General features: G+C 44.9%; 1 protein-coding gene across 3 annotated transcripts in view; it reads left to right on the top strand.

The window, feature by feature from the left end:
• Nucleotides 1–13,898, top strand: part of LOC107269279 — a 33,878-nt gene extending 19,980 nt beyond the window's left edge. For all 3 annotated transcript variants that reach the window (XM_025086438.1, XM_015742963.2, XM_015742962.2), the window contains 6 exons: nt 5,794–6,032; nt 9,381–9,512; nt 9,610–9,717; nt 9,787–10,047; nt 10,120–10,378; nt 10,596–13,898. In XM_025086438.1, the coding sequence (XP_024942206.1) occupies nt 5,794–6,032; nt 9,381–9,512; nt 9,610–9,717; nt 9,787–10,047; nt 10,120–10,378; nt 10,596–11,566 (1,970 nt within the window). In that variant the 3' untranslated portion in view covers nt 11,567–13,898. The remainder of the gene's footprint in view (nt 1–5,793; nt 6,033–9,380; nt 9,513–9,609; nt 9,718–9,786; nt 10,048–10,119; nt 10,379–10,595) is intronic.
• The last annotated feature ends 1,322 nt before the right edge of the window (nt 13,899–15,220 follow it).

The following is a 15,220-nucleotide window of genomic DNA, read 5'->3' on the forward strand; positions in this document are numbered from 1 at the left end:
TATATATATATATATATATATATATATATATATATATATATATATAATCATATTATTATCATTATACTACATATATACACATACCATAAGATCGGTATCTATTTCTGGAAGAAAATTCAAAGACGTTTATTACACGTACGAGAGATCGGAAAGGTATATCGCGGTAAACAGCGATTACCGGAGGGCAATTTTCTCGTGTCCGGCTGTAATTTTCAACGATCGCCATCCGGCCGCATAGAAACGCGGCTGACTGGCGGATGTACGCGGAGCGCTGGCGCCGTCCGAGTCCTGTTCGTCCTTTTTTTATCTCCACCGGTCGTACAGTCCCGCGAGCGTGCTCCTTTTTCCACGACTTGCGGATTCCCAGCCGAAGCTTCTATTCCTGGAGTCGCGTCTCTGCGGGATATTTCTTCTGCCGGATAAATAACTACGGACGTCGGAACGTGGAGTGGCTCGAGTTTTCTCACAGCATCCGTATCGAGATACGTTATTATCCCAGGAATTCAATATGAAATCCTTACGAAAACTTTAACCACCCTGCACAAGCTTTTTGGCCATTCACTCGAAATACGTAATCAGACCGCGCGAGGATAATTGATCACAGTTACAAGGACAATTGATCATCGTATACGTCTTCGACTACATCCTGGAAGCAGCTGGGTACCCGGTAGCGGCCGTAATGTTAAATATAGCCAGGGGTATAACGAGAGTCGTAATCTATCTACAGGCGCACCTGGCTATTGGCTGGACTTGGCGATAGTTCTCGGCTGCCGAGAGCCGTCCGGTCGCGTCTTCTTGGCGCTGGGAACTCAGACCGGAGCCATCCTCCCGAGAGAGCTCAGCGACTAGACCCGTTTCTTCGGGAGCCTTCATGCTGGATTTTCCACAGGCTGACGATGCCACGTGGACACTCGGTGTCTATTTGGTATATGGATCATCTGTCGCGCGCATCAGGATACCTGCCACCTTACCTGCCTACGGAGAGTTTCTCTTCGATTGTTCCAAATAATCGCGGTGGCTCGCAAGACAGTAATAACGCGGTTCTGCTTACGGGCGAGGGACGATGCTCGCTTGCCGGGATGGAGTCCCGATTGGGATCGTCCGGGTCGGTCTGTCTTTGTCTTAGACTATGGCGATTAAAGACGCGAGAACAGTTAAGGCACGTGAACGAGGAACCGGGGTTTTGAGATTTCTGGGTCAGTCCCAGGTGAATGGCTCCGTAATTATTTATTGGGCAACCAGCGAAAATTTTCGATCCGTATCATCGGATTCCTTCTGACTCTTGACGACCTTGAGAAAGTCCACTGGTAACGATAGCCGAGAGAACGGCAGATGAGCCGTAACCAGGTAACGAGAATCAGGGTGATCGAACGTCGAAAAAGAAAGGGGTTAGGAAATCATCGATCGGTAAGAAACTCGAAGAGAGGACTTTCCGTCAACTTCCGCGAGGAAGTCGAGGCAATTTCTACGTGGCCTCCAACATCCACCGAGACCGAGCACAAGCTCAGCGGTCTTGCTGATCCACGTGTGGAATTTGTTATCGAGCGCGAAAGTATCTCAGCGATTGGTAATTTACGAACGCGCCGATGTAATTTGTGGTCGCGATTAGAAATGCCGGTCGGGACGTTAATCGATTAGACCGGTGGATGTGTACAGACTTGAGTAATAGTTTAATAATGACTTCGACCATACGGACTCGATATATAGTGTGGTCACTGTGTATTATACTCGTATGAAATTTTTTGTTTTTTTTTTGTAATAAAAAATATTTTCTTTTACTCTCTCCGTGAATATCTCAAGCGTGCATCTTTTTTTCCGTCCAACCGATCGCCGATCGAGTGATAGTGAAATCGTCGTGGATCCACCGATTCCCGTTGTTCGGCGCAGCTAAGTTTCGCACCACGTAGCAATTTTCTCCAGCGGCCCATTGACACTCCGCGCGCATCCGTTGCGAACATGCAGAGTGATTTAAACTTCCTAGCGTTTAATTACGCGTCGATGTTTCTTAATCGGTGCAGTTTCTCTCGTAGACCGTCGAGTCGGCTGGGTTCCCGGCGACGTCCCGACGCCCCGGATACGTACGCAGTCGCCATACTCATCCACCGCGCCTCTTAACGACAGTTGGCAAGAGTCCGGGATTCTCAGTGTTATTCTATACTCATTAGGAAGTGCGGAAGAAGTCACGTGAATTGGATGCGCCTGTTAGTACAGTGAAAGGTTGTTTCACACGTTAGGCAGGCCGGTATGGGGCTCTGATATAAAGATAGCCGTCGGGCAAGGATGTCTTCTGGAACGTTCGAACGAGCCTGTACTTTCCTTAAGCATAACCATATATCCTTATGCTCTCTCGTTAAGTGCAGGTACCTACATCCACGCAGCTATAGGGGACCGGACGAGAGACTGGTTTTCACCGAAGGATGTTTTTAGCGTATGGTGGCGTCGCTCTCCGAGTGCGGTTTATTTTTTACTTTCGTCGCGACCTTGCCGGCCGGGCAAGGATCCTTGCGTCTGTTGACCCCAATGCTATTCAGAGGCCTGGGTCGCTCCTTGGAATGCATCTCTCTCCCCACGAAGGAACGGCACTGCCGATGCATCTTCTTGCATTCAGGAGGTGAACGTCCTATTGGTACGTGGCGGTTGGCTCGGTGTCACGCTATGCTCGTTATAACCTCAAAATTACTGGGAAATAATTTTTGGCTCTCATCGATTTTTTTTTCTTGTCTTTTTTTTTCTTTTCTATATTTCACCGGCACCTATTATCGGGCGAATTGCGACTTCGGTTTATCAAAGCCACGTGGGTACGGAGTCCGCGTGCAAATGTCACCGTGATTAGTGTCACTTAGCCGACTCGTTAGAGCTCCTTGAGACCCATTGAGTAATACAATACGGTGGTAATGAAATCACATTGGTGGACGACGATTCTTTGGCCTCTTACGTCGTCGCATGACTTGAGGATATTTTTAAAAATTTTTCGATCAAACAAATCGACTGAAATATTTATCAACGTTTTTACACGCGTTTCGTGTATCGACGACGGCAGAGCAGAGACTGCATCGCGAACTATTTATATTTTCCACCACGCACCGAACCCGGAAGGGTAAAGTGTGGCGCCGGCGCGATCCAAGCTTTTTGCTTCTGCCTTGCCGTTCCCTGCAATGCCGCGTCACATAGCGCTAAATCCTTTTATAATTACGAGCCGATCTCTAGGGCATCGATCGTAAACGTATAAAGGCGCTCGTCTGATTGGAAAATTCTTAAACCCGACGACACACGCCGGCCTGGCTTCGATATTTCAAATAGTTGTCCGCGACGGCAAAGGTCTCGTCGTGTAATTTATATCAGATATAAATTCGTCACGTTTTACAATCGAACGTGGGCTTATTTTTATATCCAACCTGCGTTATGTATCATAACCTAAGTATGCGTTTGTTCGATTTCCTCGTACAGAACCTTCTAGTCGGAGGTCATTTCTTTTTGCCATTCCTAAGATCCCCCGCGAGACTCCCGGGTGATTCACCGCAGGGTCGTATTTGTCGCACGTGAATTCAGTATGGTCGAATCGTAATCACGTGAATCTTCTTCGGGGACACGTGGCTGATCCGAGTTACGAATTATTATCAGCAGGAAGTCCTCGATGGGTTACCGATCGAGAATTTCAAATTCGATAGACGAAATAATTGAAAATAAAATGAGCCAAGTAAAATTTTGATCATCATGTATTCGCGTCACGCATGATCACGCATGAGTTTATTAACCTGATGACAAAAACAGTATGAACAATATAAAAAAAAAAAATTTACGAAAAATACATAACATCCTATTTTTCGAGTTTATATATCAATAAGGATTGACGTATGTTTATTGACAATATTTCATCGTCCGATATTGCCGATCTGACTGGTCTTGCTGTAGCCCCATGACGTAACAGCAAATTCAGGACAGTCGGTGGTTTATCATTAAATCTGCATGACGTCATCGTAATTCGTAAGTGGTCTAAGTCTGCTAACAGGATCAGGCAAAAGGATTGGTTGATCCTTGACATTTCTGTACGCGGTCTTATTTATTGTCGAAATCAATTATTACGTCCGCGATCGACAGGTTCGAGTATCATTGTCACAGAGAAAACGTATGATTCGGAATGAATTTGGTTGTAAAGTAAAAATTTAAACTTTGCCTGCAGAAAAATTCGAAATTAATATATATTCCACGCGTCCACTTGCACCGTCGTTCGACTTTGCAGGAGAACGACACGTACAGTAAATCAGAAGCGTAACAAGGTGCATGGTCAAATTATCATAGATAAGTTTTTAGTACCACGAATCCCCGCTAGGCGTTAAAATTGGCACGTAAGTCGCGTTGTTCTCTAATTCCGTAACTAGGCAAATGTAAACGGACCGATCCAGTTTCTCGTCTCTCGTTACACAATTGATTGCTCCAGGCAACTCAGGGCCCGAGGTGCAGGCGCCAAGGGGGTCGTGGATTTCGCTCGGATGATCGAGTCATGGAATATTTTGCATCGGCGACCAGCTGCCCCGGGATATTAATCGGAGGTTCCAACGAGAGATGGCTCGTTTAGAATTGACCTTTTTTTTTCAAGCAAATCTATGCCCGGCGAATTCTGCGACGCGATACGTAACGCATCCAGTAACGAATTTAAACGCCCCGAGGGTTAAGAGTCGATAGTCACTTTCGACAGTCTTGAGATAATGGCGTCATAAACGGAGAAGGACTACCGTTCTGTTCTCTCTGGGAATTCCAAGAGCTGTCTCGTACACGACCTTATATAGATTTATACGTATGAAACTGCCCCAAGTGAAATACGAAGCTTTTCGTTGTTGTCCACCATACGGGTGTAGCCCATTGATTCTGCGATGTTGGTACGACGAAAAAAAAAGGTCTGAAAAAGAAAACGTTGCTTATCCCGTTAGGACGATTTATTCGATAAAATCGATCGGAATCACTGTGTCACGGTACAGTCGTAACTTTGATGAACTTTTTTTTCGCCCTGCCCATGTACGTGTTTATGTCATTAAAATATCTCGGGAGTCATTAAGGGCATGAGTCTCGTGTACCGGTAATACCGATCTTACGCGTTAACGAGTATCGCTCTGAGAGAATTTCTCGAGTACGGATCTTTTTGTAATTCTGACCTGAACAAAAATGTTCGATCGCACAGACATTTTCCCCTAGACAAATATAACATATGTGGAACATAGTGAAAAAAAATGTTTACACGATAAAACGTATATTTTGAATATAAAATTTCTTCAGTCTTCATACGCCAAAAAAAAATGCCGGTGAATGAAAAAAAATTTTTCGAAATATTCCTCAATGACGCAGTCCCATCCTGAGAATAACGAAGCTATTCGATTTCTCCTGGAGTCATTACGCAATGGCGCCATGCCAGTATAGATAATTACTTCTTTACTCGATCCTCATTGCCGTCACTAATAATCATCCAAGATCCGCTGTCGATGATGGGATCCTCTTTGCGCAGCAAAATTGCCGCTGATTTACAATCGTCATTGCGCATGCCAGTGAATAGTACGAGATCCCATCTCGGCGTCGTGTAAGATTAAAATGAGTCCCAGGATGAAAATAACTTGGTCTCACCCGTTAGACGTAAGGACCTGCTCGCCACGTTACAGTTCACTTCTATTACCACGACTTTGCGAGCATTAAAGAGCGTTAACCGTTCACGCTCCCGATTCATGGCTCATTACGCCGCGTTTCTATGTCCCTTTAGCAACGGTGAATTTCCGCCACTTGATTCGCCTCCGTATGCATTTTCAGGCCTGATGATGGAGTCCGAGAAGAAGATCTTCGAGATGATGAACAAGAAGGCAGCCATGTCGAAATATTGGATGCCCCTGGTCTGGGCGACGAATATTATAAATCGAGCGAGAAAGGAGGCGCTGATAACGAGCGATCAAGTGGTCCAGACTCTTCTCGTCGAACTGAGCGACATACGGAAGAGGCTTGGCGCACTGATCGGCTACGACACCGTTTGCGTGCCGCTCGTTTACACTCAGGTAAGTCACCGCGTAGTTGGTACTCATGAATATAAGCCCTAAGAAAATTGGTCGAGACCGATGAAAAAAATAATTTTCAAAAATTATAATTCGCTAAAAATAACAATATGAAATTATCATTTTTCCCGTGTTATTTTTACGCACGTGGATGCTCGCTCGTAAGTGCATCACACGTGACAGATGGGAGGTAGTATTTAGAAAAATATTTTTTCATCCATTTTCTCATGCCGGCTTCACACGACAATTAAGCCTCGTTCAGCCGCGACAGCGAGATACTTTATGCGTACGTCTTAATCGAACGTGACTAGTTAATGCAACTCTGGCACTTTGCGCCGGATGCAGTTGCGCAAGTGCATCGGTGCATTGTTTACATAGCCAGGCTTGCATCAGAGGAAGGAGCGTGCAACGAAGCCGTCGGAATGCCGAAGGATTCCAAAGTGCCGTGTTATCCGGATATTTTCATTGACTGGCTGCTATATGCACGGGAACGTTCACTGTCGGATCGCGATTGTTATTGCTGCTCCTCTTTATTTTCTCTCTCGTATATCATGCCCAGCACTTGGCGCATCGATGATTTATGGATTCTCGTGTCATTCTCGAGAATCGTGCTGAATATATTTTTTTCTCCGCTTCTCGTTCCTAAGAAATACTTTACGCTCGTAATTACCGATCTTACATTATGCAATGCAATTACACAGCGGACGACCTCTGCCGTAAGGACCTGTCCATTGTGATCTTAATAGTCCTGAGAATTCGAAAAACATCCTTTCCCCTCGTACGGACGATACGTTCGCCAAGCTGGACTTTGAGGATAAATTTTAATGCACGCGAAGATCGAATCGTTTTATTGTCTGCCACGTCGATGCCATGATAACTGGTCCGAGAGAAAAACGTCGATTTTATATTGCTGGTGTCGCGACGCGTATTGGGTTGTTTGTTTGTTTTTGTAGTATGCCTTCACGAAACGTAACGTCCGAATCACTCGCTGTGTCTTGTTGAGTAACGAAGATAAAACTGCCGACGGGTATAATTTTCGCGTGTAAAAATTTACGCTATCCGATTTTGCATCCTTCGTACTGGCATGACGTATAGATAGCCAATGGTACCTGAATGCAGTTCATGACGTCATTGATATCTGGTAATGGAATCATGGGCTGCAATGACTTATTGCTAGTGACTCTATTAGAGGCTGCTTTTCCGGTTTGACAGGATCCTCTTCGACTTACTTTCTGTCTCCTTTTGCACCCTCTTATGACTCCTGTCACTGGATGACATCCAGCTTGTCGCACCCGACGATAGCAGCAGTCGACGCCTGGCTGATAATGTCCCAAGGTACAATGTTGCAAGTCCAACGCGTCGTGGCGTGGCGCGTTCTCATGTAGGCGCTAGAAGCTACGAGCAACTCGCGTTTCTACTTTCATAATATCAAACGGACACCTACGGCGTCCCCGATCCCTGGTAATTTTCCGATAAGACTGATTTCGAAAATTGCACGGGTAATTATTCGTAAGATCCATCAAGACTTCGCTTGGAAACAAATAAGACACCAAGTCAGAATGCCTTTCAGGTGCTTGGCAAACGCAGATACAGGCTGCGTCCCAGGCCTGAAATAAAATTCAATGTCAATGACGCTAGTTGTCAATTTCAACGGAGCAAATCACGTGGTAAATTGAACGCAGAACCGAATCTTTGTTACTTTTCACGTGCCGCATACGTTGGGTTCGCATCTGTTTCTCTGTTCTCAGACTTTGTACCCTCGGTATCCGAGTTTATCGCACGGCTGAACGAACGAAGGTTAAAAAAAAAATGAACTAAGAACGAAAAATATCGAGCAAATCATTAGATATACTTCCTCGATAAAAGGATCGCGACGGCTGATTCCATCCAAGTGGGTTTTACCGTTGCGATCGGCACAATGGAAGCACCGTCAAGTATTCGGTAGTAATAGATAGTGGCATTCCTGAACGGCACCGCTCAAGGTCTAGGGTACGCGAGCAGCATGAAGAGTGTCCACAGGCCAGGACCGTATTTGAACTAAAGGATCAATTAAAATCAATCATCCTGATCATCAGCGTCGACTTCATCCGCGGATCGTCAGCCGTTCGATCGGCTCGTTCACCGATCGTCGATCGGCAGTCGTTGGAAATAAGATCGGAGGCCGATCGAACCAGCCGAAGACTTTGCACCAGCGACAAACGTATTTACGTAACGAGAACGATTTAGCATAAACTACCGTTTCCTGGTGACCTTCGATAGGAAAGGTGGAGTCGCGAACCTTGATACACACTCGGGAGACAACCTCGTTACTGGAACTCATTGCCCGTCAGACTTCTCAGACACGGTCCTGGCGATCGTAGATAGTCACTGGATCCAGGACGACACCCGATATCACAATACGAGCGAGGTGTCTCTTCAGTGTGACGTAGCACCTGGAAGTACGTCTATAAAGCCGTCATATGCATTACAGTGTCAGGGACGTAGATCGTTGCGAGCGTTCCAACACGTTTTCTCGATAACCCATGCATGCGCCATTACCTAACTTGAGATCGGCCCACGGTGTACCGACACGATACGTGACTCCTCTTCGTACGCAGGAAGTGCGTTTGCGTACGCGCCTACGTGTTGTTCCCGTCGTTCGGTATCAAGGTGGTACGTTGCTGGAGGTCGCGGAGGAAATTTTTTAACAAATCCTCAGACTTCGTACACACGGATATCCATTATTCCGTCGCTCATTGTGAATTCCTCTCAATAGTCCTCAGCCACTGTTGTTTCTTGCGGTTCTCACGGGACGATCCCCTATATGCGCGAGTGCAAGGCTTCGGGTGTAGGGGTCGCTTTCCGAAGTATCCCACGAAGTTAGAATCGGCGCTACGTGTCTTTCACGGGCTTAATGTTATTTTCATGAAAACTATGCCATACGCGGAGTACGCTTGAATCGTGGCTCGTGGCGATATCGCGCGATTGTTTCAGCGAGCGATCGATGCCGCGTACACAGGTGTGCAGGTGTGCGTGTCCCGAACGCGGGAACAATGCCGAACGACTCTACGTTCCGAGAACTTTATAATCGAATCGCGAATTGAGAACTGCGCGGTTCGTCGGGCTACCTACGCGTCACGATTACTTGGGAATTAATTTCGTACCAAAGTCAAGGGACGAAAAGCCTTGCCGTCTTTAAAGTCCGAGGACCTTATGGCTGACTGCAAGGTTGATTTTCAATGTACTACTTCTTGTTCGGCGTACATTAGAAAGTAATACGTATGATGTATGTTACAGTCGAATTTTTTGGAATCCTTTGAAATTTTAATGGAATTGATTTTTGAATTAATTTTTTTTTTTTTTTTTTTTTAGGTCGTTACACTTTCCTTGTACGCGTACTTCTTCGCGGCGCTTCTTGGACGACAATTCATTGATCGACAAGAGACCGGAAGTGGAAAGTACGAGGAACCAGACATGTACTTTCCGTTCTTCACTGCACTTCAGGTATGTTTCGTGGTATACTTGTATGCTGTATATTTGTTTTATTCATTTTTTCAAATCGTTTAACAAGACTGACGCAGAACTTACCTTTTTTTTGCAGTTTTGCTTTTATGTTGGCTGGCTGAAGGTTGCCGAAGTACTTATCAATCCTTTTGGCGAAGACGACGACGATATCGAGCTCAATTGGTTGATCGACCGTCATATCAAGGTTTGCCAAGTGACAAAAGTAAACAGATCGATTTGGAATCGTCGGAAGTTAATTATATTTTATTATTAGGCTGGGTACATGATAGTGGACGAGATGCACGAGGAGCATCCTGAACTCCTGAAGGATCAATATTGGGATGACGTGGTCCCTAAGGATCTGCCATATACAGTAGCTAGTGAACAGTACAGGAGAGAAGAACCCAAGGGTTCGGCCGAGCATTACAAGGTCAAGGACAGCGATGCTCTCTACGCGAACGTTATGCTCGGTACACAGGTGCACAATCACAGTCAGCACCGCAAAACACACCAGGACGACATGTACGCCGATTACGTAAGTATATCAGAGCTTGTATCTCATAGTGCAAGGATAACTCATTCTGACGTACGTCCGTTATTTTATCAGGAAAGCGTTGACACTCCTCTGGTAGAACGTAGGAAGAATTGGCTCCAGCGTCAAATAACGAGAATGGGATCGGTTCGTAGCTCCTCTACGACTTACAGCACGGGCGGAGGATTTTTTTCAAGGAACCGTCACAACAGCGTCTACAGCAGTCCGGAAACGGGGGGTCTGCCTCAAACCAATAATCTCAATCCAAAAATGTCGCTGTACGACCGTCTGGTCGGTCGCAAGAGCATTCGCAGTCAGCGTCTTGGTCGGCAAAGTGAGTCCAACTGCTCGTATCTAAGTGTGGAGCTGAGCGGCGCGTTGTGAGAAAAGCGCGAACGTCACTCTGTCCAGTAAAGAGAAACTAGATCAATTCTGCATGGGTTTTAGTCACAGGCGGTTTCACTTTGTGCGCAGGAACGAAGCGCTGCGCTAGACCTAACCCGCTCTTTACTTTTCTCTTGTTACCTTCCGTTTCTCTTCTTTGTGTTCAGGCACGATGACAAAGCTGAACTCGGTACCAGTCTCCTTGAAGAATAGACCCAGGATCCCGACGCCTGATGTCACCAAGGAGGTCGTGGACAGGGAGCAGCGTCTAGCAATGTCTGCTAATAACGCTGCTAATATCGGAGCTGGAGTAGTTGGGGTTATACCGGCTAACGGTCAGTATCCAGCTGATCTTCCGGTGGTCCAGGTGGTTCTGTCACCTATCCAGGAAACTGAGGGAACGCCATCTTCAGGAAAAGCTGGAACAGCTGCTCTGGCGCAGGCTGTCCTGTCCCCGACCCTGACTAGCGCTGGTCTGGTTACTCCGGTGACATTGACACCGGTGACTATGAATTTGGCACAGTTGGGTCTGGTTACGACCTCAGCGTCCATGTCACGCGTCAACGTGCAGCCAAATCTACAAGCGACGCTGACGGAAGTGAATACCAGCGAAGAGGAAGGTTCCGGTAGCAGTAGGAGTGGCAGCATCACTGGTCAGGAAGATCGTTCCACTCCATTGATTGGAGAACGTATCAGTCCCATGGGAAGTCATGGTAGTTCTCCAACGTTCGATAGTTACACGGATTGCTCTCCGATTCTTATGAGTCCGGAGAAGCTCAGTGGTTACATAGTAACGACAGCGCCGAGCCATGTCGTCGACGGACGCGGTCGACGCTCAGCATCCTTGCCAGGACCACCGGTTCCTCAACCCAGAGAAGATCGCAGCATGTCCTTGCCCCATTCGCCAGGACTTCAGCATCGTGAGAACCGGACGACGTCCGTACCAGGACGATACGGAAGTCCGGGAATAGATAGAGTCTTATCGGTTCAACCGGAAATACGGCACAGGACCGGTAGCTGCAGTCGCGATCCACCTAAACCACCGCCTGATCCGCTACGAAAAACAAGCACCGGTTCCACAACGAATTCCGGAAATGCTGGACCAGCTACTGGAAAACGTGGCGAGGTGTACGTCTGATGCGAGTCGCTAATTTAGAATGTTTTTTTTTTTTTTGTGAATTATCGTTTCGACAGATTCGGCTGGGACTAATTTATCCCATAACTGCCGATTCTTCCGTCCGTCTCATGTGATTTTTTGTACATTGTGAAAATATGTGTATACTACTACTACTACTCATGCTACTATTATTGCTACTACTATGCCGAATCGGGGAACAATATCTGACGCGAGGCGTCATTGTAAATACAAATATATTCGTAATTTATATCAAGACTTTATGCATACGTAACGAATACGTTCATGGCCGCATGCGAAAACGTCGGCGATGACGTGGTTAGCGCTTTTGAGGCTCATCCCGCAGTTGGTTCTGGATCTTTCATTGTTCTACTTGAGCGCCGCTACTATTCAGTCTGATGACAATGGGCCACGCGATGCGGCTACGAATTCATCTTTTCAACCGGTATATCGATACCTGCATGTTTTATGGATAATATTGATTCTATCGAGTTGAATTACATATGTATGTGCGTACACGCGAATTAGAGAGAGAGAGAGAGAGAGAGAGAGAGAGGATGGGATGATAACCTATCAGTGAGAGACATGTATGCGTCTTATGACGTCGAGATATTACTTTGTGATATATATTACTACTTTTTAATTACTCCTTTATTATTCTCCGTGCGTATGAAAACACCTAGGAACGCGAGGTGAACAGGATAAAAAGAGAAAAGCGAGAGAAAAAAAGAAAAATCTTAGTGGGAATTAATGATAATTATTGCGAGTCTAGGATTTCCTTTGTAAATATTGTCACGCGTAATATTTGCCAATCGTTCAAGTTCTTTGCCATATTTATTTGGGGACTCAGTTTCCGCTTTCTGTTCGTGATTTGCTCGTCTCGTGTCTTTTTCTTTGTTCTTGTTATCGCCGTCGAGATTCCGTGCCACAATACCGAATGAAAACGATAAGCTCATCGATTACGATTACATTAACCATTCGTGTCATTGAACCCGTGTAGAAGAAACAGGAGCGAGGTAATTCATCCATAAACATTTATCATAACTTTTTATTATCTGATATTGCTGCCGCTTGGAGTCATCAATTCTTTTTATACAGAACATGCTCTCGTTCCAATTACGCATGGCTCGATCACCGTCAGTCCCTTCTGACGTTGCAGAGTGACTGACCGGTTTATAAAATTATAAAAGAATCATCAAGGACATACGTCAGGGTGTAGTCCTTTAGAATAGATGAGAAGAAAATTGTAATCCTATGGATAGATAACCATCACGATAATTTTTAGGTTTCGCATGACCGACGAGCGTCAATCGTGTCGCAATTCTCGAAGGACTCGAAATTTGATGGCGAATGGCTTGTTCGGCCATTCTCATCGGGTATTTCGCTTCCGGTCGTAGTAGACGTTGCATTCGCGTATGGCAAAATGAAATGAGAAAGAAATAGAGAAAACAGTGTAAAAGTTGAGGTAGTTCGAAGATTACGTGATAAATGAATCTCGACCGTGTTTCAAACGGTAAAAAAAAATAAAGACATAGTGAAAGGCAAAATCGATATCCTCGTAAACTACAGTGACGCGTTAATGAGATAAAATTGTATGATTTTAGGGTATAATAATAATATTATCGACGTCTCTCGCCATGGGGAAGGAAATCGAAGAATTTTATAAAATTTAACGATGTTTCATAAGTGACCGTGAATATCGCGCGACAACTCGTTTTTGCTATTTCGAGGTTGGGAATCTCATATTTTCGAAAGTGACACACGAGATTTGGCAATCAATTGGAGAAAGTGATGTAATACTTTTTTTTTTATTCTCAAACACTTGAACGCTCGCACTCCGAGAAAATTGAAAATATTTCGTGAGAGTATGCTGATTATGTTGAACACGATTATCATTCATGACGTAGCCTTTAGTCGTTTTCTTTCTTTCGCATGTGTCAAATTTTTTTGTTCTTTTCCTTCGACCGAAAGAAAGAATACGTGCGTGAGGTATAATAGATCGACCTTATTTAATGAATATTCTTTGTTATTATCCAAGGACACATATCCAGTAGGTATATCTGCTCGTTGTGCAGAATACCTGATTGTAGATATTTTAACCTACAGTATTTGTATATAAGTAATATAGCTCTAGGGGTCGTCCAATTATATAACGGCCGCGAAGAATAAATAGAGAATTTTATGAATTACGTTATTGCGCGACGACGGCAATTACGTGTCTGCGGAAATGAAGATATTTTTCTTCTCCCGTTTCTATTTTTTTTTTTTTTAATGTTAGCGATGTTTCATATTATCTTATACTATAATCGCCATTAAATAAATACCTTGAAATCTAGACGATTTTTTTGTTATACTCATCATCGAATAAATCACGCAATAGTCATTATTGTCAACACTGACCGAAGTTATGTAGACTAGGCACGTTGTCAGGTTTAGTGTGCCGTAAGCCTCGGTGCTTCCGTAGACGGAAAATAAATAGACTATGCGTCGGTTGGGTTACGCTCAGGAAATCTGACATACCGACGTACCATCGAAAATGCTGCCATCTATGAGCTGAAGCAGCTGTTACTTCGTCAACGTGGATCAACTGTGTTCAGTCTTTGCTGAGTTAGTGGTAAGTTGTCAGCTTTAATAGCTTTTCCGATTGGTAGACTTTTCTTGCAACTGGTGTGCTCCGTGCAAGTGGGACTCTGTAGCACATTACGATTGGTGATTATAGTATAATTCGCCAATCGGAAAAGTACCAGGCTAAAGGTTACACTCGGCGCAAGAAAAATGTTGGCAATCGAGAACGCCATAAGAAATTATACGAGAGATCAATTATATTAATCAGATCTATGCTATACTTCCGATATCCGCTGAGTATAGCAAATTTATGGCTTTCAGCATAGCCGCTTACATAAATGTTTATGGTGAGTTGGAAAAGAAAAGAAAAAAGAAAAAGATCACTTACCCCAGGATCCTCGTCTGCTTATCTCTTGTGCATTTGTATTGTTCATTGGTCCAGTACATCTTTCGATACTCGAGGTCCATTTTGGGGACGACTTGACGATTCCAGCCTTGACCACTATTTTGCACTTCCTGTATTTTCGGTTGCGAACTAATTCTTCACTTGTTACGAATAGACCAATACGCGAATTTCCGCGAACTTTAGATAATGTCTTCGCGACGCACTTATTCAAACGTATCAATTCACTACGTCACACTTTTTTTCGTAAATGAAGGTAAAGGATAAAGAATAAAGAAAGAGATGTCATGAAATAGGCTGAAGGCCCGAAGAGATTAAAAGGGATGATTTTGATGATATTGATAGGGAATGGTTGTTACAGACATGACGCTTGACCGGGGACAAGCGCGATGGACCGGATTAAGCAGGCTAGGGTGCGAAATACACGCTATCGGGCCCAACCCCCACGGACAACGGAGGTCCGGCTAACAGATACCGAAGTAACAGCGGACTGCTGTGACGCAAGAGCTTAAAGGGCCGCGAAGCGGCTTCCGACCTTCGACAGACTTTGGTCGCGGACACAAAGCATTGACAAACATGAGTACAGACTTCGAACAACATGAGCATATGTGAATGGCCTGGACTAAGCAGTTGCTTGTACCGCAGAACCAGAACACGGGAAAAGGAGCCAGGCTATGAAAATTCGCGAT

The sequence above is a fragment of the Cephus cinctus genome, unplaced genomic scaffold (assembly GCF_000341935.2).
Source record: "Cephus cinctus unplaced genomic scaffold, Ccin1 Ccin1_scaffold0617, whole genome shotgun sequence".
Classification (NCBI taxonomy): domain Eukaryota; kingdom Metazoa; phylum Arthropoda; class Insecta; order Hymenoptera; family Cephidae; genus Cephus; species Cephus cinctus.